The sequence below is a fragment of the Heloderma suspectum genome, chromosome 11 (genome assembly GCF_057233095.1).
Source record: "Heloderma suspectum isolate Gila_16-S chromosome 11, 16-S_ref, whole genome shotgun sequence".
NCBI classification, from domain to species: domain Eukaryota; kingdom Metazoa; phylum Chordata; class Lepidosauria; order Squamata; family Helodermatidae; genus Heloderma; species Heloderma suspectum.
Genome location: NC_139468.1, coordinates 23,125,912 through 23,153,531, shown reverse-complemented (window position 1 = coordinate 23,153,531; position 27,620 = coordinate 23,125,912). Strand labels below are relative to the sequence as shown.

At 44.0% G+C, this 27,620-nt stretch overlaps 1 protein-coding gene across 1 annotated transcript in view; it reads right to left on the bottom strand.

Moving 5' to 3' along the window:
• Nucleotides 1-26,543, bottom strand: part of TRPM7 (transient receptor potential cation channel subfamily M member 7) — a 107,999-nt gene extending 81,456 nt beyond the window's left edge. The window contains exon 1 of the mRNA XM_084817192.1: nt 26,182-26,543. Coding sequence (XP_084673318.1) covers nt 26,182-26,184 — 3 coding nt within the window. The 5' untranslated portion in view covers nt 26,185-26,543. The remainder of the gene's footprint in view (nt 1-26,181) is intronic.
• Between the last annotated feature and the right edge of the window lie 1,077 nt (nt 26,544-27,620).

Below are 27,620 nucleotides of genomic sequence, written 5' to 3'. Positions count from 1 at the left end.
CTTTCCCAATTTTGAACCACTCGGTTGTTCCATGTCCGGTTCTTACTGTTGCTTCTTGACCCTCGTACAGGTTTCTCAGGAGACAGGTAAGGTGGTCTGGTACTCCCATCACTTTAAGAATTTGCCACAGTTTGTTGTGATCCACACAATCAAAGGCTTTAGCGTAGTCAATGAAGCAGAAATAGACGTTCTTCTGGAATTCTCTTGCTTTCTCCATGATCCAGCAAATGTTGGCGATTTGATCTCTAGTTCCTCTGCCTCTTCTAAACCCCGCTTGTACTTCCAGTAGTTCTCGGTTCACATGCTGCTGAAGCCTAGCTTGTAGGAGTTTGAGCATAACCTTGCTGGCATGTGAAATGAGTGCAATTGTAAGGTAGTTTGAACACTCTTTGGCGTTGCCCTTCTTTGGAACTGGAATGTAAACTGACCTTTTCCAGTCTTGTGGCCACTGCTGAGTGTTCCAAATTTGTTGGCATATTGAGTGCAGCACTTTAACAGCATCATCTTTTAGGATTTTAAATATTTCAGCTGGAATACTGTCATCTCCGCTAGCTTTGTTGTTACTAATGCTTCCTAAGGCCCACTTGACTTCACTCTCGAGGATGTCCGGCTCAAGTTCAGTGACCGCACTATCATGGCTATCAGGGACATTCAGATCTTTCCTGTATAGTTCTTCTGTGTATTCTTGCCACCTCTTCTTAATCTCATCTGCTTCTGTTAGGTCCCTGCCTTCTTTGTCCTTTATCATTCTTTGTCCTTTGCACAAAACGTTCCCTTGAGATCTCTGATTTTCTTGAAGAGATCTCTAGTCTTTCCCATTCTATTGTTTTCTTCGATTTCTTTGCATTGTTCATTTAAGAAGGCCTTCTTGTCTCTCCTTGCTGTTCTCTGGAACTCTGCATTCAGTTGGATATATCTTCCCCTTTCTCCCTTGCTTTTTGCTTCCCTTCTTTCCTCAGCTACTTGTAAAGCCTCTTCAGACAGCCACTTGGCTTTCTTGCATTTCTTTTTCTTTGGGATGGATTGAGGTGCTGCCTCCTGAACAATGTTACGGACCTCCGCCCATAGTTCCTCAGGCACTCTGTCTATCAGGTCTAATCCCTGAAATCACTTCCACTGTATCCTCACTTCCACTGTATATTCATAAGGGATATGATTTAGGTCATACCTGAACGGTTTAGTGGTTTTCCCGACGTTCTTCAATTTAAGCCGAAATTTTGCAAGAAGCAGCTCATGATCTGAGCCACAGTCAGCTCCATGTCTTGTTTTTACTGACTTTATGGAGCTTCTCCATCTTTGGCTGCAAAGGACATAATCAATCTGATTTCGATACTGACCATCCGGTGATGTCCATGTGTAGAGTGGCCTCTTGTGCTGTTGGAAAACAGTGTTTGCTATGAGCAGCGTGTTGTCTTGGCAAAACTCTATGAGCCTTTGTCCTGCTTCATTTTGTACACCAAGGCCATGCTTGCCTGTTATCCCGGTGATTTCTTGACTTCCTACTTTAGCATTCCAATCCCCTATGATGAAGAGGACATCTTTTTTTGGTGTTAGTTCTAGAAGTTAGTTGTAGGTCTTCGTAGAACCAATCAACCTCAGCTTCTTCGGCATCAGTGGTTGGGGCATAGACTTGAACTACTGTGATGTTGAATCGTTTGCCTTGGATTCATACTGAGATCAGTCTATCGTTTTTGAGATTGTACCCCAGTACTGCTTTTCCCACCCTTTTGTTGACTATGAGTGCTACTCCATTTCTTCTAAGGGATTCTTGACCACAGTAGTAGATATAATGATCACCTGGATTAAATTCACCCATGCTTGTCCATTTTAGTTCGCTCATTCCCAAGATGTTGATGTTCACTCTTGCCATCTCATGTTTGACCACCTCCAGCTTACCTTGATTCATTGATCTGACATTCCAGGTTCCTAAACAATATTGTTCTTTACAGCATCGGACTTTCTTTTCACCACCAGACACATCCACAGCCGAGTGTTCTTTCGGCTTTGGCCCAGCCGCTTCACTCTTTCTGGAGCTACTTGGAAATTCCCTCTGCTCTTCCCCAGTAGTATATTGGACACCTTCTGACCTGAGGGGCTCATCTTCCGGCGTCATCTCTTTTAGCCTTGTGATACGTTCCATGGGGTTTTCTTGGCAAGAATACTGGAGTGGGTTGCCATTTCCTTCTCCAGTGGACCACATTTTGTCAGAGCTCTCCACCATGACTGGTCCGTCTTGGGTGGCCCTGCACGGCATAGCTTATGGCTTCACTGAGTTACGCAAGCCCCTTCGCCACAACAAGGCAGTGATCCATGAAGGGGGGAGCAAAGGTAAATTACATTTATTTTCCCTGTTTCTTGACAGCTTGAACTGTTGCCTGCAAAACTCTTGCCTACAATGCATTGGAGTAGGCATCATGATTTATCACCCATATAAACATTCTAGTATTTAAATGTGTGGTTAAAGTGGCTTGGATCACAGAGACCTGGGTTCAAATCCCTAACTCACTGAGTGACTTTGCATCATTTACTATCTCTCAGCTAACTTAACCTGCAATAAATAAATGGAAGGAACTAAAATGGATCTTTCCATCGATTACATAAATTGCTACAATGAAACTGCTGTACAGTTGCATCAAATCACACAATCAGCAAAGAGCAAGTACATTACTTATTATATATTGAACCAGCAGTAAAGTCGTTTAACTCAGTTTTTGCCACCATAAAGTCATTCATCTGTGACATTAGCTACTGCTAGGCAAGCATAACCAGCGCTACTCTGTCCTATTTTCCCGTCATGCTTTCCATCTTCGACGTTGCTCCAGTAAAAGAATTGAATTAATTGCATATAATTTACCGAGTGAAAACATACTGACTTCTGCATAAAAAAGAGGCGGGGGGGAGAACAGTGGGCCTGATTTTTCATCCACCTCTGCCTGACACTATTGCTGCACACGTGCCTTTTTATCAACTCAAAACTGCATGAACTTAACGTAATAGGAGAAAATTACAGGGAAATATCACTGACAGTTTTAAAAAATATCTTTTTAATGGCACAGTCCTATTGAGATAGTGCAAAGCCTCCAAACCCGGAGGCTGCTGAGTATGCAATGCAGGGTAGCCGGAGCACAGAGGTGATCCTCGCTTTCGTGCTCCGGCCGCCCTGCATTTTCGCTAGACAGGTGATTTCACCTGTCTAGCCACGAGGCTTCCGAGCGGAGGGAAGGAGGCTGGGGTGAGCATAGGAAGGTGCATAACACAGCTTCCCCAGTCTCCTCCCCTCCCCTCCCCAGGACTGACCCATTTCCCCACATCTTCATGCTCCATTTCCAGACATGGAGATGTAGCCAGAACCGTGTTGGCTATGAGGGGGAGGGGAGCGCAGCTTCTGGATTCTGAGGTTGGAGCTCTCTTTTGACCTCAGATCCCAGAAACTGAACAATCCTATCCTCGCCCCCCCCCCCATGCTGTCTAGGGGGCATTGGATTGCTCTCTGTCAAAAATAATGTCAGAAAGAAATTATCTGAAAGACCACATTCTCCCTGGGTTTTAAGATCCTTGGGAGAGGCCCTTCTCTCTGTCTCACCACTATCAGAGACACATTTGGCAGGAAGATGAGAGAGGGCTTTCTCAGTGATTGTTCCCATACTCTGGAACTCCCTGCCAAGGGAAGCCAGGCTTGCAACTCCTCTGATGTTCTTCTACTGGCAGGCAAACACATTTTTATTCAGACAGGCCTTTGGCATTTAAGTTGAGTTGCTGCTGAAATCAATTTTAATCTGGTGAGTGCTGTTATTTTTTTCTTATAGATGTGTTTTCGTTTGTGCTTTTACTGAATGAGTTTTAATGCTTTAATTATAACTGTTATTTTATCTGTAATTAATTGTTAGCCGCCTTGAGCACTATTAGTGAAAGGCACGATAGACATTTAAGAAAGAAAAAAGAAAGAAAATAAATAATTGTTGACCCTGTGTTTATTGATGACAAGACAAGAAGCATTGGGTTCCAACTATAGGAAGGAAGGTACTGAATAAATACTAGGAAAAAGTTCATTATCACTGAAAAATGGAATAAGCTATCTAGAGAAATTGCTCAATCTGCTCAAAAAGCTAGATAAGCATCATTTGGTTTATTTGGATGACACATTGCATTTCTTGCAACTTGTCTTTAAAGGGAGAGAAATCTTTCTGTCTCAGAAACCTTTCATAAAATAGTACAACTCCACTGTAACTGAATCTATCTCTTCAATTTATAGGCCACTTTTCAACTTCGCATTCTTCCTAGCGTAGCAACATAGGAAACTGCTTTATACTTAGTCAGACCATTGGTCCATCTAGCTCATTACTGTCAACACAGACTGGCAGTGGCTCTCCAGGGTTTCAGGCAGGATTCTTTCCTAGCCCCCCACCCCACCTGGAGATGCCTAGGATTGAACCTGGGAACTTCTGCATGCAACGCATGTGCTCTACCAGTGAGTTATGCCCCCTCCACTGAGGGACAATAAGATACAATAAAATCAATAAAATATTAGCAATAACAAGCTTGCAAAGAATATAAACAAGGTGTCCCCAGTGGTCTCCCCTTTTCATTACTATTTTTGTTCCTTCAAAATTGACATCTTGGTCACTTTCATTCACATGCTGAAATGTAGACAGACAACTTAGGGAAAGCAAGAAGTGAAGAGGAAGGTCTAAAACCTGGAAGAGAGACAAGAAAAAGGCCTGGTTCTCACATAACAACAACCCAAAGTATAGGTTGAGTGTGGGTTGTTGTTGAATCGTGGATTGTTGTTGAACCATGAGTTGTCATTACGTGTGAATCCTGCACTATGGTTTAACTTTGGGTTGTTAACCAGAAACAACCAAAGAAGAGAACCCATGGTTTGTTGTTGGGTTGTGAACTCTGGGTTGTTCATGGTTAACAACCCACGTGTGTGAGCACCGAGTCATTGCTGACTTCTAGAGGGACGCCGCTTTCACTGGCATTTTCATGGCAGACTATAGCAAGGTGGTTTGCCATTGTCTTCCCCAGTTGTGACTACCTTTCCCCCAGCAAAGCTGGGTACTCATTTTACCGACCTTGGAAGGATGGAAGGCTGAGTCGACCTGAGCCGGCTACCTGGGACCCAGCTTCCGCTGGGATCGAACTCAGGTCGTGGGGAGAGTTTCAGTTGCAATACTGCCACCTACCACTCTGCGCCACACGAGGCTCTTAACAACCCATAGTTAAACCATAATGCAGGGTTTGCACATAACCACCACCACCAATTCAATGACAATCCATACTCAACCCCATACTCTGGGCTGTCAGTACGTGTGAACCAGGTCATAGTCTTGACTCCTTAATTTAACAACAGGTAAAAGGTAGCCCTATGCCAGTGGTGTCCACATCCAATCTTTGGTTGGATGAGTTTCAGTGGATGAATGAGCCCTTGGAAAAGCGTATTTGATCATATGTGGCTCAAGTTTTGCCCATCTTGTCTGGTTCAGTTCAGGCAGTGGTAACTACCTCCCTCTTTGGGAGCAGATCGTGCCTCTTGAAGAAGGTCACTTTAAGACACAGGTCTCAACAGCTACTGATCAGTGTTTAATATACCATTCTTGGGCCAGGTGACTGAGCAGGTGATGGCAGCACAGTTCCAGGGACTATATAATGATACTGATTATACTGATTCATATCATCCAGCTTCAGGCCCAGTTTTAGGGCCTGGTTGCCCTGGTGGATGACCTAAGCCAGGAGACAGGTAGGAGGAATGACCCTATTCATTCTCCGCAGCTTTCACTAGGGCCACTTAGCAGCTTTCAATACTACTACTACTACTAATTATCAGTATCATTAAACTGCCTTTCAGAATAAAGGTAACTTACAACAGTCAGAGAAATAATAATAAATATTACAAAAAACCATTAAAACATTAATGACCAAGATATCCTTCGGAGTCATCAGGCAGGATTCAGAGAAGGACATACTGATTTGCAATGTACTGACCCATCATGTATCTCTCACAAGGTGGTGCTGCAGAGCTGCTGTACTACCCAATGAGCTTTATCATATGGGGTGCCACACAATTCCATGTTGTCCCCTGTGCTGTTTAACATCTACATGAAACTGCTGGAAGAAGTTGCCTGGAGATCTGGAGTAAAGTGCCATTGGTATGTCATTGATATCCAACTCTGTTTCTCTTTTTCAACAGGACCAGGTGAAGCAGTGGACACTCAACAAGTGTCTAAGATCAGCAATAGACTGGATGAAGGTTCCAGTATCATCAGCAAGGTCTGTTCTGTGTGGGATTGTTCTCCCTGAGGGATCAAGCATGCAGTAAGGGGTCCTTATGGACCCACCACTACTCCTTGAACCTCAGATAGCAACAGTACGCAGGAAACTCTTTTACTAGTTAAAGTTGATGTGCCAACTGCAAATAATGGCCTGACTGCCACAATACATACTTTGTATGTAACTTCCAACCTAGACTACTTCAGAGCACATTACATGAAGCTATTTTTGAAGACTGTTTGGAAAAATTGGTTAGTTCAGAACATGGTAACCTCCATTAGTCTAAAAGCCCTAATCAGCCTTGGTCCAGCTGATCTTAGAAAATTCCTCCTGTTTGAGCCCCCCCCCCCACACAAACATTTACAGAGATCATGTGAGAGGACCCTGCCAAGTACCCATCTTTGTTAAAGGCTATACTGATGATGAGGAAGAGCAGAACCTTTTCTGTAGTGGCACCCTTGTTGTAGAATTCTGTCTCGCAAGGCCTGCCAGGGTTGTTAAAAAAAAGTTGATAAAAAGCATTGTTCTTAGGTTCACTTTGGGTTGCTTAACCCACAAATAACCCATAATGTCCAGATTCGCACATCATGCAACAACCTCCAGTTGAACCTATTGGAGGTTTATTATGCAAAGTGACAGCAGCACATGCTCGGCATGCAACCTGGCAAATCTGTTCTTAGGCAATGAGGAAGGTGAAAAGAACATTATACAACTGTATGTTATGTTTTCCCCCAATAAATTACCAGCCAGACTAGAACAGCTCGACTAACTACTTCTGGCTGCTTTAATAACTGCAATAGAGATTTTAAGAGAACATACTTGTTTTCACAGTAGCATACACTTCCAATTATTGTCTCCCCCCACTCCAACCACCATTCCCACCCCAATAACCATGCTTCCAACAGAAAGAACAATGTGTCTATTATACAATCTATAGAATGATCCTATGCATGTTTGCTCAGGAGTTAGCCCATGGAAATCAACGGCGCTTACTCCTAGATAAGTGTGTCTAGTACTGCAGGCTAACAACCCAATCTAAAGCATGTTTACTTTGAAGGATGCCAGTGGAACTTACCACTGAGTAAGCATGCATAGCATTGTGGTATTATATTATTTCAGCACAGAAGAGTTACAATTTCTCCAGTTTATATATATTTGACAGCACTGAAACCACTGGGTTGGAATGCTGCAGAAGTTGAAATAATTAAAAATATGAATTCAGCCACCTACTGAACTATCATCAAAGCTTTGCAGGATGTCACTATAACAAAAGAGCCTGATAAATTTATTTATTTAAAACATTTATTGGCTGCCTTTCAGGCTTCCCAGAAACATCTAGCATTCAGATGATTGCAGGGGCAAAAGAACCCATCATGGGTTCTTTCCCCGCTCCCATGCATGCTGTGCACACACAACAGCAATGTGCATAATTATCTGTGATGCAGTGTGGGTTGCTGTGTCATCCGAACCCGGCATGTGGCACCGCAGGGGTGCAACCCGCAAGCCATGGGTTGTGGCATGAGTAAGAAGCCACCCCCGCTGTGCACCACACTGGGTTTGGACGACACAGCAACCTGCGCTGCATCGTGGATAATTATGCAAATAGCGTTCATGCACACAGAACCCATGATGAGTTCTTTTGTCCCAGTGATTGTCTGAACCTGGTCATTGTGTGAAACAGAATGCTGGACTAGATGGATCTTCAGTCTGATCCAGCAGAGCCCTCTTAAATCCCACTGAACGGAGGCAATTTTTAAATATTTCCTTAGCTTAGTGATTCTGTGCTTAATGACATCCAAATTGTGAGTGAACAGACAACTTAGGGAAGTATGAAAGCTTTGTTGTGTGCATTGGGAAAAACTTCACTAGGAAAATGAGTGAGGAAAATAACGTAGAAAACTGTTGATGAACAACATGTTTTAAAAAACATCAACAGATGCTTTCTGAAAATGTGAAGGGAAAGAGCATGCCAATCTAGAGAAAATATTACAATAGTCAGATATGAAATGATCATGGTTAGGACAAGAGTTTGGCAATATTTGCTGAAACGAAACACATGGTATTACACAAAGCTCTGATTGCACAAGACTACCAGTGAACAAAAAGATATAACTAAATTAAAGGGACAGTATACAACTGCTTGTTCAGGGAACAAATTTACATGTGTAGAGAACTTTCATTACTGGGTACTTCAATTACTTTGATTACTTTCTTACAAATGTAAGAAATAAAATAAGCATTCAATAAATAATATACAATAGCGAATAAGGAAGAAACACAGATTAAACTGGAAAGAAGATTGTCTATTCAAGCTGCTCCAGGGACTGCAGAAGCAAGCAAGCTCCCAGAGAGCGAGCGGACAGGGGGAGCAAACAGGAATTGGCCAGGGGAGTTCGGCAGGGGAGGTCCCTAACATTTTTTTTCTTTTTTAACAAACTTTTTTTTTTATTTATTTGTCTTGTAACACACACTTCCACACCAGTGGGACTCTGCTTTTAACCACTAGTGAGTAGAGGAGCAAGCACAGGCTAGTCTAGAACAATCACAAAGCTAGACACAAAAAGGGAAAAGAGGCTATGGAAGGACAAGACTCTCCAGTGGTGGTTATCTGCAAGGTGTGTGCGATGTTTGTTTTCTTGCCTGAGAACAACATGGCCTACACCTGCAACAAGTGCAAGTTGATCACGCTGCTGGAAGAAAAAGTAAGAGGACTGGAGCGGCGACTGTCGACCCTCTGGGGAATAAGAGAACACGAAGAGTTCTTGGCCAGAATGGGGGAACTGCAGCAGCAAAGTGAAGAACAGAAGCTTGAAGAGCAACAGCAAGATGAGGAAGAAGAGGAAAATGCAGAGGTAAAGAAAAGTAGAGTAGAGGACAGTCCTTGGAAAAGGGTGACAGTTAGGAGAAGAACTAGACGCCACTCTGCACCAGTGGAAGCAGTGGCGCTGTGGAACCGATTCCAGATACTTGAGGATGAGACTGGAGGACAGCCTGCAGAGGAAGAATCACAGGGGAACCTACATGAGAGTGAGCAAGAGGCTGAAGGTCAGTCAAACAGAAGTGATGAAACCCAGGCCTACAACAAGAAGAGGAGAAGAGTGGTAGTAGTGGGAGACTCCTTGCTGCGTGGAATCGAGACCCAAGTATGTCGTGAAGACCCGTGGACTCGCCAGGTATGTTGTCTCCCAGGAGGATGGACTAGAGACGTGACTGAAAGGCCTGCACTCATTAAGCCCACTGATAGGTATCCCTTTCTTCTCATCCATGTGGGAACAAATGATACTGCCAAGCGGAGCTACGAAGAAATCACGTCAGACTTTGAAGCTTTGGGGAGGAAACTCGACAACTTTGGGGCCCAGATAGTTTTCTCATCCATACTTCCAGTAGTTAGAAGAGGGATAGAAAGGGAACGAAAAATACTCCGGGTGAATGACTGGCTACGAAGGTGGTGCCGACGAGAGAGATTTGGATTCTGGGACCGCGGTCTATACATCCTGGAAGATGGGCTGTTGGCAAGGGACGGGTTGCACCTCACAAAGGATGGGAAGAATGTGTTTGGCCACAGCATGAAGAACTTCATCAGGAGGGCTTTAAACTGAATCCTATGGGGAAGGGAGATAGAAAGTTGGGGGTAAGAATGGACGTAGGCTTATGCACTGCAACGGAGAGAACAGCTCTAACAGCGCCCAATAATAGTCTTCAGACACATGTAGGAAGAAAACCAGACTATGAAGTACATGGTCTTCGATGTCTATATACTAATGTCCAGAGTATGGGAAACAAACAGAACTAACTTGAACTCTTAATACAAGAAGGAAATTATGGCTTGATAGGTATAACTGAGACTTGGTGGGATGACTCTCATGACTGGAATACAGCAATTGAAGGATATAACTTGTTCAAAAAGAACAGGAGGAACAGAAAGGGAGGTGGGGTTGCACTGTATGTGAAAAATACATATCTCTGCACAGAAATACAGGAGGATGAGCTTGGTAGCCCCATCGAGAGCATCTGCATCAAAATAAATGGAGCAAAGAATAAAAGGAACCTGGTGGTCGGAGTCTACTACCGGCCACCCAATCAAGGAGAAGACAAGGATGAAACTTTTGAAAAGCAAATAGCCAATGTTTCAAGGAAGCGTGATGTAGTACTAATGGGGGACTTCAATTTCCCCAATATTTGCTTGGAGACAAATTCTGCAAAACATGGCCCCTCCAGGAAATTCCTGACTTGTGTGGTGGATAACTTCCTCCTACAGAAAGTAGAGGAAGGAACTAGAGGATCGGCTATCCTTGACTTGATCCTAACCAACAGAGACGACTTAGTGGGTAAAGTAGCAGTTACAAGAACTCTGGGGGGAAGCGACCAAGTTGTACTTCAGTTCTTGGTTCTAAAGGAAGTAAAAGCTGTGTGTAGTCAAATGCGTACCCTGGATTTTAGGAAAGCTGATTTTAATAAACTCAGAACAATGATCAGTAAGGTCCCATGGCAAGCAACTCTAACGAGAAAAGGAATCCAAGATGGGTGGGAGCTTTTAAAAAAAGACATTCTCAGGGCACAATTACAAACAATTCCAACAAGAAGAAAAGGTGGAAGACAACAGAAGAAGCCCATGTGGCTTCACAAAAAGCTTAGAGGTGACCTGAAAACAAAAAAAGGACACATATAGGAAGTGGAAAGAAGGCCAAGCAACAAAGGAAGAGTGCAGGCAGGTAGCACAGAATTGCAGGGGTGGCATCAGGAAGGCTAAAGCTGAGAACGAGCTGAGGTTAGTGAGGGATGCTAAAAACAACAAAAAGGCTTTCTTCAGCTACGTGCATAGTAAAAGACAGAGGAAAGAAATGGTGGTTCAGCTATTAAATAAGGATGGCAAAATGATAACAGATGACAAAGAAAAGGCAGAGGTGCTCAATTCCTACTTTGGCTCAGTCTTCTCCCAAAAGAGGGTCTATGACCGCCCCCCCCCCCCCCGGCAAAGGTGAAATACAGGCTGAAGGGGCATGGTTCCAGCTTGAGATTGATAGGCATATGGTCAAGGAACACCTAATGACTTTAAATGAGTTCAAATCTCCAGGACCAGATGAAATGCATCCTAGAGTAATAAAGGAACTGGCAGAAGAACTCTCAGAACCACTGTCTATTCTCTTTAAGAAATCATGGAGGACAGGTGAAGTGCCAGATGACTGGAGGAGTGCTAATGTTGTCCCTATCTTCAAAAAGGGTAAAAAAGATGAACCTGGGAACTACAGACCAGTCAGTGTGACATCAATCCTTGGGAAAATTCTGGAGCAGATGATAAAGCAATCCATCTGCAAGCACCTTGAAAACAATGCAGTGATTACTCGAAGCCAACATGGATTTGTCAAGAACAAATCCTGCCAGACGAATCTGATCTCATTTTTTGATCAAGTAACCTGCCTTGTGGACCGTGGGAATGCTGTAGACATCATATACCTCGACTTCAGCAAAGCTTCCAACAAAGTGCCCCATGATATCCTGATGAGCAAACTAGCTCAAAGTGGGCTAGATGAAACAACAATCCGGTGGATCCACAGCTGGCTACAGAATCGGACTCAAAGACTGCTTATCAATGGGACCTTCTCAAACTGGGGAGAGGTAACGAGTGGGGTACCGCAGGGCTTAGTCCTGGGTCCAGTGCTCTTCAACATTTGTATGAATGACTTGGAGCAGGTGGTGCAGGGAATGCTGATCAAATTTGCAGAGGACACAAAATTGGGCAGGATAGCTAATACTTTGGAAGACAGAAACAAAATTCAAAGTGATCTTGATAGACTGGAGCTCTGGGCAGAAAACAATAGAATGACATTGAATAGGGATAAATGCCAAGTCCTGCACCTAGGAAAAAGAAACCAAATGCACAGTGACAAGATGGGCGATACGTGGCTCAACAACACTACAAGTGAGAAGGATCTTGGAACTGTTGTTGATCACAAGCTGAATATGAGCCAACAATGTGATGTGGCTGCAAAAAAAGCAAATGCTATTTTGGGCTGCATTAATAGAAGAATAGCTTCCAAATCCCGGGAAGTACTAATTCCCCTCTACTCAGTACTGGTTAGGCCTCATCTGGAGTCCTGTGCCCAGTTCTGGGCACCGCACTTTAAGAAGGATGCAGACAAACTGGAGAGGGTTCAGAGGAGGGCAACAAAGATGATCAGGGGACTGGAAACAACGCCCTATGAAGAGAGACTGAAAGAACTGGGCGTGTTTAGCCTTGAGAAGAGAAGACTGAGGGGAGATATGATAGCGCTCTTCAAGTACTTGAAAGGCTTGTCACAGACAGGAAGGCCAGGTTCTCTTCTCGATCACCCCAGAGAGCAGGACACGGAATAATGGACTCAAGTTACAGGAAGCCAGATTCCAGCTGAACATCAGGAAAAACATCCTAACTGTTAGAGCAATAAGACAATGGAACCAATGACCTAGGGAGGTAGTGGGCTCTCCCACACTGGAGGCATTCAAGACGAGGCTAGACAGCCATCTGTCAGGGATGCTCTGACTGGGATTCCTGCATTGAGCAGGGGGTTGGACTCGATGGCCTTATAGGCCCCTTCCAACCCTACTATTCTATGATTCTATTCAATACAGGCCAAGGCAGAGATATTAATGCTGTGATGGAACCAGGGTTTGTCTGAGGGAATTCTCTCTCCATCTCTCAGACTCAAACTTATGGGTCACAGGTTACTTACAAAAGGGAAGGATTAGGTAAACCAAGTATAAACCAATCCCTATTCTGAAGTATTTCACTACTGCCAGCCCCTTATTTTAAAGCCAGGAAAGGCAGCACAACACATTTTATAAAGCTACCTAATCATGCATTGTAAGGCTTAAAAGTCTCATCCTTACGAGCTTCCAGACAAAAATCAGAAGAACATAAACCACATTATTTTATTAACACCACATAAATACAGACACAGAATTAAGATGCAAGTGAAACTAAACTTCAGTTCTGCATCACTCACAAAATCACATTGTGAAGCCCAGGCATAGAACATGAGCTACTCAGAAGAAAAGTGTGCCACTCACTTCAAACAGGACTCAGCACTTCCCAGCAGAAGCCAGATGACTTGCACAATTGCAATTGGTCAGTGGCAAATCAGCCCAATCAAGGCTGAGACATGAGCTAATCACCACCCCAACTAATTAATTAATTAATTATTAAAGACAACAAATGCAAAATGCCTGTTAGGTGACATTTCCACCCAATCCTAGTCTTTGCTTTGTGGAGGTTGCCATGTAAATTAACTAGTTACATTTAAAAATAGTCCCAAAACTGATTTCCTTAGGGAATTTATTCACAAGTAACAGGACTACATATATGATAAAGAGAGAAACAAGGAACTTTAGGTAGCAGGTCTCCCTGGCAGGCTGTCAGTAACTTAACATCAAAATGGGGCTCTAAAGCTGATGAGCCATCAAGGCAGACAGAGAAGTTGATTTTCTAGATAGCATAGCACTTAACATGCAAGCACACACACCTTAAAGGGGAAGCTTTGTTTACTAAAGAGATGTTAACTGGATTCTGAATTTACACACTTCCTACAGCTAGTTGGTTTTCCTTGTTACTTTGTATGAAGTAAACAAGTCTGACCATACTGGACTAATGTTCTGTGAAGATGTACAGCTATGATTACTTCATACACATCTTTCATCTGCCTTTGGGTGTGCTGCATGGGATCTCTTCCTGCTCATTAATTGCCAAACTAGTAAAAAAAAAAAAGAGTACAATATAGTGCATGAGAACCCAGTGCTAACATTGCACCATGGGTTATCTGAATAACATAGATCCTGTTCGTACGCAACGGCAGCATGGGTTAATTAACCACATAAGAGCTGCTTCTGGTTTCCAGCAACGACATACAAATGAGGCATTTGTAGGTTGTTTCCATGATGTCCAAACCCAAACATTGGGGGCTGTTCATGGGTTAAACAACCCCAAGTTAATTCATGGTTTGTTCTTAACAAACAACCCCAACGGCCCAGGTTCAGATGTCATGGAAAGAACCTATGAATTAATTAAGCTATGAATTGCTGCTGAATGCTCGTATTACATCCAAACAGGGCCATGGTCTATGCTGGCTCTTTCCTCTATCTTAGCTGCAAATAGATATAGCTCAGTGAGCATTTCCTTCTGCAGATATAATGCTAGCATCTTGTAGCCATGGTCAAGAGATCAGGAGAGTGTTGTGGTTCTCTCCTCACCAACACAAATTTTCCCCCTTTCCTGGTTAGCATTAACTATGATATAGTGTTATTTTGTACTGACACTAACTATGGTTAGCTCTTACAATAAGATTTAAAACCAGGATTAGAAACTTGTTTGCAAACCCTTGTAAAAGCTAACTATAGTTGGTACTGATGCAAATATAATGCTTTGCTATAGTTTAACACTAACCACAGAAGGGAAGAGTCACAGCGCATACACAAACTCCTAACCACAGTGAAATTGATAGTGTTATGCCTGCAGAAGGCCAATAAGTCCTATGACTGAGCATAACTGAATTCAGAAAAAAGTCCACTGCAGATGTATCCTATTAAACATTCCAAAGACAGAAGTCAGTGTGACAGGAAGCATTGCTTCCTTTGTGCAATACACCAATCTGTGTGTGTGTGTGTGTGTGTGTGTGTGAGAGAGAGAGAGAGAGAGAGAGAGAGACAGACAGACAGACAGACAGACAGATCTGTCTATCTATAAAACATAAAATTTTCAGCACCATTAGGATGATATCGTAGGTACCCTCATAAGTCTTCTAATTTACCATGGAATCCAATGTTATTAGTTACCTCCAATGGGTATGCAATTCATCATGAAGAAAGAACAGAATGAACAAGATCAGAGGGATCACCATATCCAGAATAACACTTCATGACAGGTCTCCAATACACATCCCTTTAGAATTTGCACACATACTAGCAAAATGCATTATGCCTTAAGAGAGAACAACAAGTGTGAACCCACAAACAAGAAAAACACAAAGCACATATTTTGGCAAAAAAACATACAGAAAGAAGTTAGAAACTGCTGTCATGGCTCACTTTTAAATTAAATCTGATCACACAGAACCCTGATACCAGAGGATTATCCAGTGAAGCAGGCACCAGTTCCGTAAGAACTCTATTGTAAATTCCTCCCAGTTCATGACTGCAATTGCAGGGGGAGGCGGGGGCCAATTCTGTCTAAAGATACACAAGGTATTGATGACTAACACAATTTTCATGAGTTACTATAGGGATGGGGAATCTCTAATGCTGCTGGACTCCAACTCCCATCAGCCCTAGCCAGCATGGCCAGTGGTCAGGGATTATGGGAGTTGTAGTCCAACAACATCTGGAGTGCCACAGGTTTCCCACCCCTAAATTACTATAAAGCACAGTGTTTTTAAGGAAAATATTTATGATCCTCTCACACAATGGACTCTCACATCAGAGAATGAAAAATTACCCTGGGATATCATATTTTTACTGAGTGTAAAAGGCTTTGCAGGAACTGTCTAGGTGGAATTCTCTGGATATAACTTTGCCTACTGCAGGTGTGGTATTGAATGAATTATTGGAATCTTTTGAAGATGTTGCATTGAGCAGGGAGTTGGACGCGATGGCCTTGTAGGCCCCTTCCAACCCTACTATTCTATGGGTCTATTTTTTGAGAAATAGCAGAATGAACTTGTTAACTAGCTTGAAAAACGCAGAAGAGATCATTAGAACTCATTTCCTTTTGAGGGTAGGTTCAAGGAGTATTAATAATATTGGATAGCAACGATTTTAACATATTGAAAGCAGTTTGCTGCCCATTTTATCACTGTAAAAAAATGGGTCACAGATAAACAGCCTACCAAGGCAGACACTTTTGCCACAGTGAGCCGGTTCGCACCATCAAAATAAGCCACCATGGCTTGTTGTGAGCTGTGGGGCACAATTTGCATAATCACTGCCCGGCTGCAGTTTATGGTGTCATCCAAACCCAGGCGGCACGGCTTGTTGGATGGTTGAAAAACCTTCAAATAACTGTACAACAGCCCATGGGTTATTTGAGAGTTGTTTAACCCTCCAGCAAGCCATGTTGTCCAGGTTCGGACAGCACGATAAGCTGTGGCTGGACAGTGATTGTGCAAATCTCTCCTAGCATGCACCCCAGCTCACAAAAAGCCATGGTGGCTTACTTAAGCTATGGTGGCTTGTTTTGATCAGATGAACCAGGTCAGTGAGTGTCACTAGGTGGGAAACAAGTACTTTGAGCTTTCTCTACTGCAAAAAATAAAATAAAGAAATATAGACTGGTTTCCTCTAGTATTCAGGCTCATCCTGGCACAGGTGACAATCAGATCAAAGAAGAAAGGGGGGAAGTTTGGCTTCCTAACACATGCTTATGGAACACAACAAAGCAAGACGCCTGTGAAAAACAAACCAGGGAGTTGCACTACATGCCCCTAATGCGGTAATGAACATCTATGGGGAAGGAGAAGACATACAACATGCAGGTGCTCAGCAATTGAAAGGGAAGGATGATATCAGTTTCCGGCCATAGCATTTATAACAGTTGGTGCTCAGGCAAGTTCTTTTCCCTATCCATGTACAGGAAGGGTTTTATTTGTTAATGCTATTTTTAAAATTTCTGCACATTTGAATCTGCTCACATTAATTCTACAGTTGATTATTTACTGCAGTTATGCTCTTAGCAAGCATGCCAACTCAATTGTTATAGCGTCATCCAAAAAGAATGCCAGTAAATGGTATGTCTATATCAGAAAGATAAAGGTCTATATCCAGTCTATATCAGAAAGACTTGAGGGCCCCTCCTGAGACTTGCTTTCAGTGTAAGAGTGCCATTTTAAGTCCAAGTACTCACTAATAAAAATATTCAAATGTAATACTTTGGTTAGTCTCCTTAGGCTAGAAAGAAAAAAAGCTTTCTTAAACTGCATAAGCCACAACCTTCCTTGTAGTTTTAAACTAATGTTCACTCTTTGCTCAGTCATAAGAACATAACATAAGAAGAGCCATGCTGGATCAGATCGAAGGTCTATCTAGTCCAGCATTCTGTTCAGACAGTGGCCAACCTAGCTGCCCACAGGAAATCCACAAGTAGGGCATGAGTGCAACAGCACCTTCTGCACATGTTCCCCAGCAACTGCTTTCAAAAAAGAGTTGCTTGAAATGGAGACTAACATTTATTCTGAAAGGCAATAACAGATATAATAATAAATAAATATAATAAATTATATCACCGCATCAGACTAGTGGGGAAAATATATTAGTTTTATGAAGCAAAACAAAATACATACAGTACACTATGGCCAAAGTAGTTAAAAGTGAATTAAAGGTTTCCAAAAAAAGCAGATGTATGGCTGGGTAGATCAGGTACAAGCAGCAAGCATGATCTAATGGACATCAGACGTGGAGCAGGAAATCAGCTCTAATCTGTTAAATCAAAGCCACCCAAGGGTGACTGGAAGCGTATCATCATCTCATGCCCCTATCTCTAGGGAAAGGGGAATAATACTGCCCTACCAACAGAACCTGGAAGGACAAGTTTGTAAAACACTCTGCACTTAATAATAGTTGATAATTACTACCACTTTCTTTAAATTCTCAATGTCACTAAGTAAACTATCAATTTTACATGAACAAAACAAAATATTTAAGCATTCTTTCTTCCTGCCATTGCTTGCAACTGTTCTTGAAAAGGGCTTTTGTTAACACTTAGAATCCCCCAATGAAAAGCAGGTAACTACGTTGGTCCATAAGAACAAAATGCAAAGGGACATGAAAATTCCACCTTTGTTAGGACTGAAGTTCAAAGTGCTGTATGTAAACATTCAAGCTGCACAAAACGCTTCCTCAAGCTGGATCTATTTGTCCTAATATGACTTTCTTTTTCCTTTTTTAATACTGTCCCTAACAGTGTTAAGGAAATAGTAAAACAGAACACAGTTATTTGCCAAGTATACCAACTTGTAAACAAGTTACAAAAAAAGTGTGGCTTCAGTCCAATTCTCCACTTTCATTGCATCAAGTTAAACACTTGTAATCACACAAAGGAAATGTGCATGGTTGTAGATTAAGAACATAAGAGAAGCCATGCTGGATCAGACCAAGATCCATCTAATCCAGCATTCTGTTCACACAGTGGCCAACTACCTTTGCAGTTGTCTTGAACTGCTTAATATAGGTTTTGCAGTTCCCTGGATTGATGCCAATTCAGTCAATGCAGAGAACACTACACTCAGTCATGCATTACATGCCTAACAGAGATGTAGGTCTTCCAAGGCAAATTGCAGTCATCAAATCTGCTGATGCCTTTTAGTACAAACATGAAGAAACTACCAATAATCAGTACTAATACCAGTAACTGCTCCAAGGAATACAGTTTGGTTAATCCTTGGTTGGTTGTTTTAAGAATCTGCACTTTTTTCACAACTTATTTACATAACATGGAAGGAGCACAAGGTGACCCATTGCTAAGTAAAAGAACAAGTTGAACACAATACATCTGATGTGAACTATGAAGAGCTGAAATGAATTACAGTTATAGCTGCCTGCTGCATAAAGGGTTACAAACAGGTTATCTTTTATCAGACCACTACAGCAGCAACTATTTATACAGAACACTAAGCGGTCATATTTAAAAATATTTCCAACACTGCTTTGAAAACAGTGTGAAAAATCTATTATAAGAGACAGTTAAACTTAAGAACAGTTTAAGTGTGCAATTGTTTTGAGCCTCTATACAACTAATACCTCAAACATAATTTTGCAGATGCAAGAAGATGCAACTTTGGCAATCGAACAGATGTACTGACTGAGAGATGGATAACAGAATGGAAGTTACCAATTTGACTTAATGTCTGCAGGGCAACATCTTTCATTTTTTGCTAATCAGTAAAGAAACATGTCTATGAAACTAAGCACCTATAAAAATACTTTTATTTCAAATTTCTCACCATTCACAAATTCTTTGCAAATGACTAATGTGCTGAAAGCTTTTTAGACTAATACAACACAACAATCTGTTAACATTTTAAAGTCACCCTAGGTTTACTATTGAAAGTATTGTTTAGGAAAATAACTAGGGTGACTTTAAAATGTTACACATTTTTGTGTTACATTAGTCTATAAAGCTTTCAGCACACTAGCCATTTGCTATGTTTTACTGCTAAAATACCAAGTAAAACTTGTAAACTCCAATACCAAGCCCAAGGAACATATCACTCCAAACATCTACAAGAGAAATATTCTTATGTCTAGTTTTTCTTAAGCCCTTAAGTACATTGGCAGTAGAAAGACATTAATTAATATTTACATAGCTTAAGTGTATGTTTTTAACATTAAAGTCATGACATAAACTGAAACTCACCTAAACAGAATGGAAGCAAACGGATCTAAAATATATGCCCTTTTCAAAATGCTTCTTACATAGTCATAGTTTCACATGGTGATTTAATGTAGCCAGTAATTTGAATTAAAGAGGGCAATAACTTGCAACTCGTTTACATAATCACTTACCCTGGAATAATAATCTCTAAATTCATTGAATTGTTCAGTCCTGCAATCCAAACCACGGTTACTTGGGTGTAAATCCTACTGAGTTAAATCTCTTATGAATATGAAGAAGATCAGGTTGTAAATGTTCAAAGGGTAAATCAGAGATTGAAGAGAGTCAATGAACCCTTCATTTCATTTGTTTCATCCCAGGATTAGTGATCATAAGAGCAATAGCAGGGCTGTTTTCTCTGGTGGGTGGAGTAAGCACAGTGGCCTATAAATGACCTGACAGAAAGGGTGTGTGGCTGAAATATCCTTTTTTGCTGAGGAACCTGAGACAGCCCAACCACCTCTGAACTTCAATTGTGTGAACAAGCCCTTGGCCAAGTATAAAAGAGGACTGAAATTAACAAATGGTGAAAACTTCAAAATGACTTTCAAGCTCAATTGAGAATAGGTATTAAAAAAAAAACTGATAGTCATTAACTGTTTAAATATTTTGCTTAAAGCATAAAGTATTATATCTACAACCGTCAAACAATCAGAAGCAGCACTTGAAAAGCAAGCTCAACGTAAGCTTGGAGCTGTAGACTTACATTCCTGGTACAGCATTCAACAGCTAAATTAAGGGCCATGTGGAAGTATATATTTTAAAAAGCTGTGAGGCTTCTGTCCTGTGATGTTCTATGGAGCTGACATTTTAAAAATCTCCACTACTGTCTCTAGTGTAGCAACTTGGGGGGAAGGGGGACATGTGTAATTTGTGGAGTTGAGGAATGTTTTCTCTATAGCAGGATCGGGGAACATGTGGTCCTCCAGATGTTGTCGGACTGGAACTTCTGTGAGCCCTAGCTAGCACAGCCAACAGTGAGGAATGATGGAAGCTGCAGTGCAACAACAACTGGAAGGTCACACATTCCCCATCCCTACTCTATAGGATCTTTTTTATGCTATGAGGCTGTGGACATTTTGCCTGGAGATGGGTTTCAGCAGCAGGAGGGAGAAAGCAGTACCGTAAGATTCTAAAATCATGGCAAATCTGTCCCACATAACATCTGTTTTTAAGAACCAGAAAGAACTGCCAGGTGCTATAGAGCTGTTAGGAATGCATAGTTTGGGGGGGTTGCTGTGTATCTGCAAGAGATCCATTTTGAGGTGTTATGGAACTGTATGCTTGTTGTCTGGGAGGTGCTAAGGGTTCCTATCAGTTCTGAGCAAGCGCCCGTTTTGAAATGTCCATCATATGTACCAGAAAAAGGGGAGCCAAAGAATTCTTCCCACCCACCACCTATACACTTTGCCACTGAAGTGCTCCAACTGAAGTCATGTGGGCAGGTATATGAAAGGGGATTCTATTTAAGTGACAGGTGTCTTTGATGAGCCCCTGTACATCAACCTCCCCCAAACTGGAGCCTTCCAGATGTTTTGGATCCTACTCTCATCAGTCCCAGCCAGCATGGCCAATGGTAACGAATGCTGGGAAATGTAGTCCAAAACATCTGAGGGCACCAAGTTGGGGAAGACTGCTATAGATAGTGAGGTCCTGTATGGATATTATTGACAAGTTTCTTGGCACAGGAACATGCAGAGACAGCGCTCTAGGTATTTGGCAGAATATGATGTGTTCACTTTAAGAAACTCAGCCTAGCATAGAGCAACTCAAGGCTTGAAGACATTATGGGACAAATTAGCAAGCTATCTTTCCATGAAGACAGCAATTATTAAATGTAATAAATAAATAAATATTGAGTCATGTACTCAGGTCCAGATTTAGCAATACCACTCAACCAAGAAGCATTTCATTAAGTACCCCATAATTAGGTTGGGCACAGCACTCAGGGAAGTAGATATGCATGCATTTCCCAGGAACACTGTGGTTTCCCATCCAGGTGTGACAATCATTGGTAGACAATTTCCAAATCTGCAACTTTGGGGTACAGCAATCTGTCCCATCCAAAGTTAGACCTTTCAGGGCCCTTGATGGCTGTAGCGATAAGTCTTCCCAAACTTTTGTCTGACTGTCAAAAAGTGATACTGACTCGTTCCAAGAGTCTTCTCCCCTTCTGTTTTATTGTCTTTGTTGGACCCAGCACCATTTGTCCCTTTTAATCTTTAAGAACCCCAGGTTTCAAGGTGCCAGTGTTCCTGGCCATCCCAAGGCAAGGTACCACTTCGCCGTTGACATCACTTGGTTGCATGACAAGCCCAGGTAGTCCTGGTTGCATCCATTGGCTCCCACTCCGCTGAAATCACTAAGTCACAGAACCTCTGATTCCATCTGAGCCTCATCAGACCCCTCTCTCAAAGCACAAGTTCTGATCACCTAGGCCCCCACTTTAGATGAAGCGGGGACCCACATACAGCCTCTTTTAAGGATTCCTACTTTCACTGAAACCTCACGAACTTCCACGCATCCCCGCGTCATCTCTAGGAAGGATCTAATGAGATCCCAGGAAAGGTCTCTTTCAAGCCCTTTCTTACCTTCTGTAGGTTCTTTCACAACAAAATGTAGCCTCCAGTCCTGTGCCCACTTTCCTATCATGTGCTTGTGTAGCAATTCGGACTATTTTTGAACCATTTTTCTGTCAAAAACCCAGTCACTTTGGTGCAGCTTTGCCCCGGATGGGAAGGAAAATGGTCAGGCTTCCTTTTGGGCTCTTCTTCTTGTTTCCTCTTCATCCCCATTGCAGTCAAGCTAAATTTTCCAGAGAAGCTGGCTTGATATGCAATGTGTTTTAAATCCCCTTCACAATAGCTAAAAGAGGAAACAAGAAGAGGCGTACAGCACACAAAGCACTGGAAATCGGAGTGCTTGATTTAGATATAGGTAACCCTAGTACTTCCCTGCCTTTTCATCACTGTGACTGTGTGCAAGGACTAGGCTTGGCACCCGGCCTGCCACCGAAGACAAGCCTCTGTGAGCATTTTTCTCCTCCCTGCTCATGTCCTCTCATCCCTGAACCTCTCTCTCTCTCTCTCTCTCGCAGCAGCATTAGGGCCACGATTTGCTTAGCCCCAACCTCCACACCTCCCACAGAGCACGGTCCAGCCCAGTTCAACCCAGATGCTCCACGAATGTCCATGGCCTAGACTTCCTGGCATCACAGCCCTCAGGTTAGCTGCCAAACAGACATTTGAGCTAGTTTCCCCACAATTCAAACTCAATGCATGTATATTTACATTCTCCAGGTCACCTTTTGCTACATTTGTTTAATCTATCTAGGTTTGTTTGTAATTTATAAACTAACTGAATCCATTTCAGAGTTCATATAGTTCCTTATTGCCAACCAGCTAATTCCCAAAAGTAACTACTGTGTATATTTTTTATTGTTGTGTGTTCAATAAAATTCCCCTGTTTTTGAAGAGACGCGGGCGCACATCGCTGGGTCACCTCTGCCAAGACATGCTACAACCAAAGTCCCTTAGGGCGCAATCCTATCGGGTCCACCCTTGATACTCATAAGTCTCTGAACTTGGGAGGCTTACGAGTATCCAGTGCAGAGCAGGAGGCATGGCGGAGGCGATCTTCATTTCCGCCACATCTCCCACTCTGCTTTTTAGCTAGACCGGCATTTTCACCCATCTAGCTGAGATGTCGGGGTGGGAAGGAGGCTGGGGACGCCTGGGGATATGGCATAAGCTATCTCCTCCCCCAGCCACCAGCATGTACACTTTCCCTTCCCTCCGATGGTCACCTTTGTGAACTCTGCAAGGCAGCAGATGTGGTTCTCTCCGCGCCAGCTGCAAGAGGGAGGGAAGCTCAGAGTCCTGGTTCCAAGGTTGAAGCACTGTCTCTGACCTTGGATCTGGGAATCTTAACTATCCTATGGCCCCTCAGACTCTGTCTAGGGGCCACAGGATTGCTCTCTTCAACATGTAGCTCTATAAATGTGTGCAAGCTTGAACACATGTCCAGAGATAACATTCAATAACAGTTTGAGAATTCATAGAGAGATTATAAGAGCATCCCCTGCCCCTGCCCCTCACTGCCTTTCAGTATCACAGGATGCCATTGGTGTCTGGAAAAATGTGGAAAGGATGTTAGGGAGTAATCAAAGAGGTGTCTCCTCAAAAGATCTATCTGCTATAGAGACATGAGAGTACCTATGGGCAGCTGTAAAAAGTTATTTATCATTCTTTCCCACCCACCTTTATGGTCCCTTAAGGGCTTGCTAAATATATCAAATAATGTTCCATGCGAGCAGCAAAAGAGGTCTCTCCTCTATAGGAGAAGTGCTGTTTTATGAGATAGTTAAGAAGTCCTGTCCACTATCCTCTTTTCTGCCCACCCAATTGTTGAAATGCCTTACAATGCTAGAGGTATCTGAATAGGTACATTTTGAGGTTGGCAGTCATAGTAATGGTGTAGAAAGGAGAGGCGTATCTGCTTTGTGGAGTTTTGTGATGGCAAGGGTGGGAAGCCTGGGCTGGGGGGGTGAACCAATGGCCTGCAGACTGGATTAGGCCTGTTGCTTAATTGAATCTGGCTGAGAGCCAGATTAATCTACACCTTCAGAGCTCTCTTCAGGCATGAGGCTGTCCAGTGCTGGGCAGCCTCCCACCAAAGGTGAGACAACTTTGAAAGCACTGTCAGTCAGACCAATCCACAGAAGGGATACCCTTGAAAGCATGGACTGGGCTGATTTGGCAAGCATGGACAGAGCTAGCTGTCACCAGGCCCAATCAACACTTTCAAAGCTCTCCTCAGGAGAGAGAGCATTGAGGGTACGGATTAGCTGATCTGATCCATGCTTGCAAAGGCATCCTTCCTAGTGTGCAGCCCACAATTTGATTGTGTTTTTTTCCTGTGGGTCAATCGCCCTTCACAGAAAAAAGTGTTGCCACCCTTGACCTATGGGGATTACAAGAACGGTTGTGCACCCTTCTATTCCTGATTTCTGAAGACACCACATAGGTTATTAAAAGAGATGGGAGGACAATTACACCCTAAGTAACTACCAGGAAAGGTGTCCTTCCTACAGACTGCTTTGTAAGGAATTCCTGGCTGTGCTTAACATTAAAAAAAACAAGAGTAGCCCCGGGCTTAAATGATGTAAGGAGTGGAGCGCGGTAGACTAAGACATCCTTGCTATGGGCTTCTCTCTTTTATATGGGTAGTGTTCAATTTGAAAAACAAAAGGTTCTTGAATGGGGCAGGGGCGGGTGGGTGGAGAGAGACTTGTTAACATAAGAAAAGCCTTGCCAAATCAGTCTGGGCATTGTCCCACATAGTTGCCTCCAGGAAGCCCACAAGCAGAACATGAAGGAAACAACCCTTCCACTCTTGACACCCAGCAACTGCTATTAGGTGGCATATGGCCAAGGCCTAATAGGCACTGACAGACTGATATATCCTATAAACTATGACAGCAATGGCAGAGGCCCGCCTGCTCCCGCCCAGAACCATGACTCTTTTGCTATGCTTCATCTTAGTTATGGTTTTTATAAGGTGGGGGGGGTAGGTATGATTAGGCTACATTTGAGGGGAGTCAGGGGATGGGCCTTGTGAATTTCTTTAACAGCCACCCTACCTTTCCCTGTGACTCAACACCACTGTATGGACTAGCAGAAGGATTTCTTTAGAACAGCTGTCCCTAAACAGGTGACCTCCAGATGTTTTGGACTACAACTCCCAGCATTCCAGGCCATTGACCATGCTGGCTGGGGCTGATGGGAATTGAAGCCTAAAACATCTGAAGGGAACCAGGTTGGGGAAGGCTGCTTTAGAATATAATCACTTTGCGGGCAGAGACCTGTCAGCCATCCCCCCCCCCCCCGCCCAGCACCGTTTGTTACTCTGTAAACTGCAACGATCATCACTGCTACACAAACAATAACACATTAATACAGCAAAGGGGCCTGTGGCACCTTAGGGAGCAATCCTATGCCTGTTTAGGCAGAAGTCCTACAGCTCCCAGCATGCCCCAGTCCGCAGTGCTGGCTGAAGCATGCTGGCAATTTGCAGGGCTTCTTCTCTGTCTAAACAGGCATAGGACTGTGCCTCTGTTCTGTCATAAGACGAGTCTTTCGGGTGCCACTAGACTCTTCGTCGTTTTTGCTGCAATGGACTAAAACGGCTGCCCTCCGGGATATATTAACGCGGGAAACCGCCTGCTTTCTAAGGAGCAAGGTTCAGGGGCTCACGCCCGCCCGGAAACCTTTGCCCTTTCCTACCTGCCTGGTGAGGGCTGCCTGCGTGCGGCCACTCCACCAAGCGGCAACCGCGCTAGCTTGGGCATCTGAGGGCTCGTTATGGCTACGGGCGGGCAGAAGAAGCTCCAGCCAAGGAGACAGGTTCCGGGGCTGAGCCCGAGCTCCAGCGGAAAACCACACGGAGCTCCTGCCGCCGCCGCCGCCCCCAATGCTCCTCGTCAGGGAACCCCCCTCCCAGCCCCCGGCGCGCCTCACCATTCTCCTCAGGGGCAGGCAGCGGGGTCTCGGCGCCGGCGGCTCTGGCTCTCCTCACGCCGGGCGGCGGCGGCGGCTCCTGCTCGTGGTTCGGCTTCGGCGGTGGCGGGGCCTGTCTCCATCTATCGGGGCTGAGCTCGGCAGCTGCGCGGGGCCGGGCGGGAAAAGGAACGGGCCGGCCGAGAGGAGGGGCGGCGGCGGCGCCTGAGGGGAGCTCCTGAGGGGGCGGCCGAAGCGGCGGGGGCGGCTCGAGGTAGGCTCCGGCTGGGGCTCCAGAGCTGGCGGCGGGGCTGGGACTGCTTGAGGCGGCGGCGGCGGCGGCAGGAGCGGCCTGGCGGCTGCTTCTCATAATTGTGCGACTGGCCCGGCTTGAGCGCAGCGGCGTTGCCGCGTCAGCTCGCCCCGCCCTGGCCCGGCCCGGCCCGGCCCGTCTCCCGCCTGCCTTTCCCCTCCCCGCGGTCGGGAGAGCTGCGGGCGTCGAGCAACGCTGAGGGGAACTGGGGCGGCGCGGGCGAAGGCTGAGCGGGGAGAGGAGAGGAGAGGAGAGGAGAGGAGAGCGTTTCCCTCGAACTATTAGCGCCGCCATGAAGATTAAACAAAAACGCGGTCGCTTTCCCGCTTTGTGGCTACCAGTAAGAACATAAACAGCGTGCATACGCGCACCTTTTGGGATATGTTTTTTGAACTGCGGACTACTAGGGCTGAAGCATTTAAGAGACTGATCGATTGCATTTATACCCCGCCTTTTTTTCCCCTTGCAAGGAACCCAAGGCGGCTTACGTTATCCTCCTCCTCTCCATTTTATCCTCACAACAACCCTGTGAGGTAGGTTGGGCTGAGAGTCTGTGACTGGCCCAAAGTCACCCAGTGAGCTTCCATGGCCGAGAGGGGACTAGAACCCGGATCTCCCAACTCCCAGTCCCTCACTCTCACCACTACACCACACTGGCTCTTAAGAGTTTAAGCTTAAGAGTTTTTACGAGGCTAAAAAACACGCACACGCCATTTTAATCAGCTAAAACATTTACAACCTTTTCCGTTGGAAGCCTTCTTTTCTTTTTAAAACAACAACTGCCCGTATAGGTCTGTTGTCTTGCGAGGATTTTGTTGGCTTTTGTTGTTCTTCAGTCGTGTCCGACTCTTCGTGACCCCATGGACCATGGCACGCCAGGCCTTCCTGTCCTGCGCTCTGTGCTCAAGTTCATCTTCATTGCATCGGTGATGCTATCTAGCCATCTCATCCTCTGCCGTCCCCTTCTCCTTTGGTCTTTCCCAGCATCAGGGTCTTTTCCAGGGAGTTTTCGCATTAGGTGGCCAAAATATTGGAGCTTCAGCTTCAGTATCTGTCCTTCCAATGAGCACTCAGGGTTGATTTCCTTTAGGATGGACTGATTTGACCTCCTTGCAGTCCAGGGGACTCGTAAGAGTCTCCTCCAGCA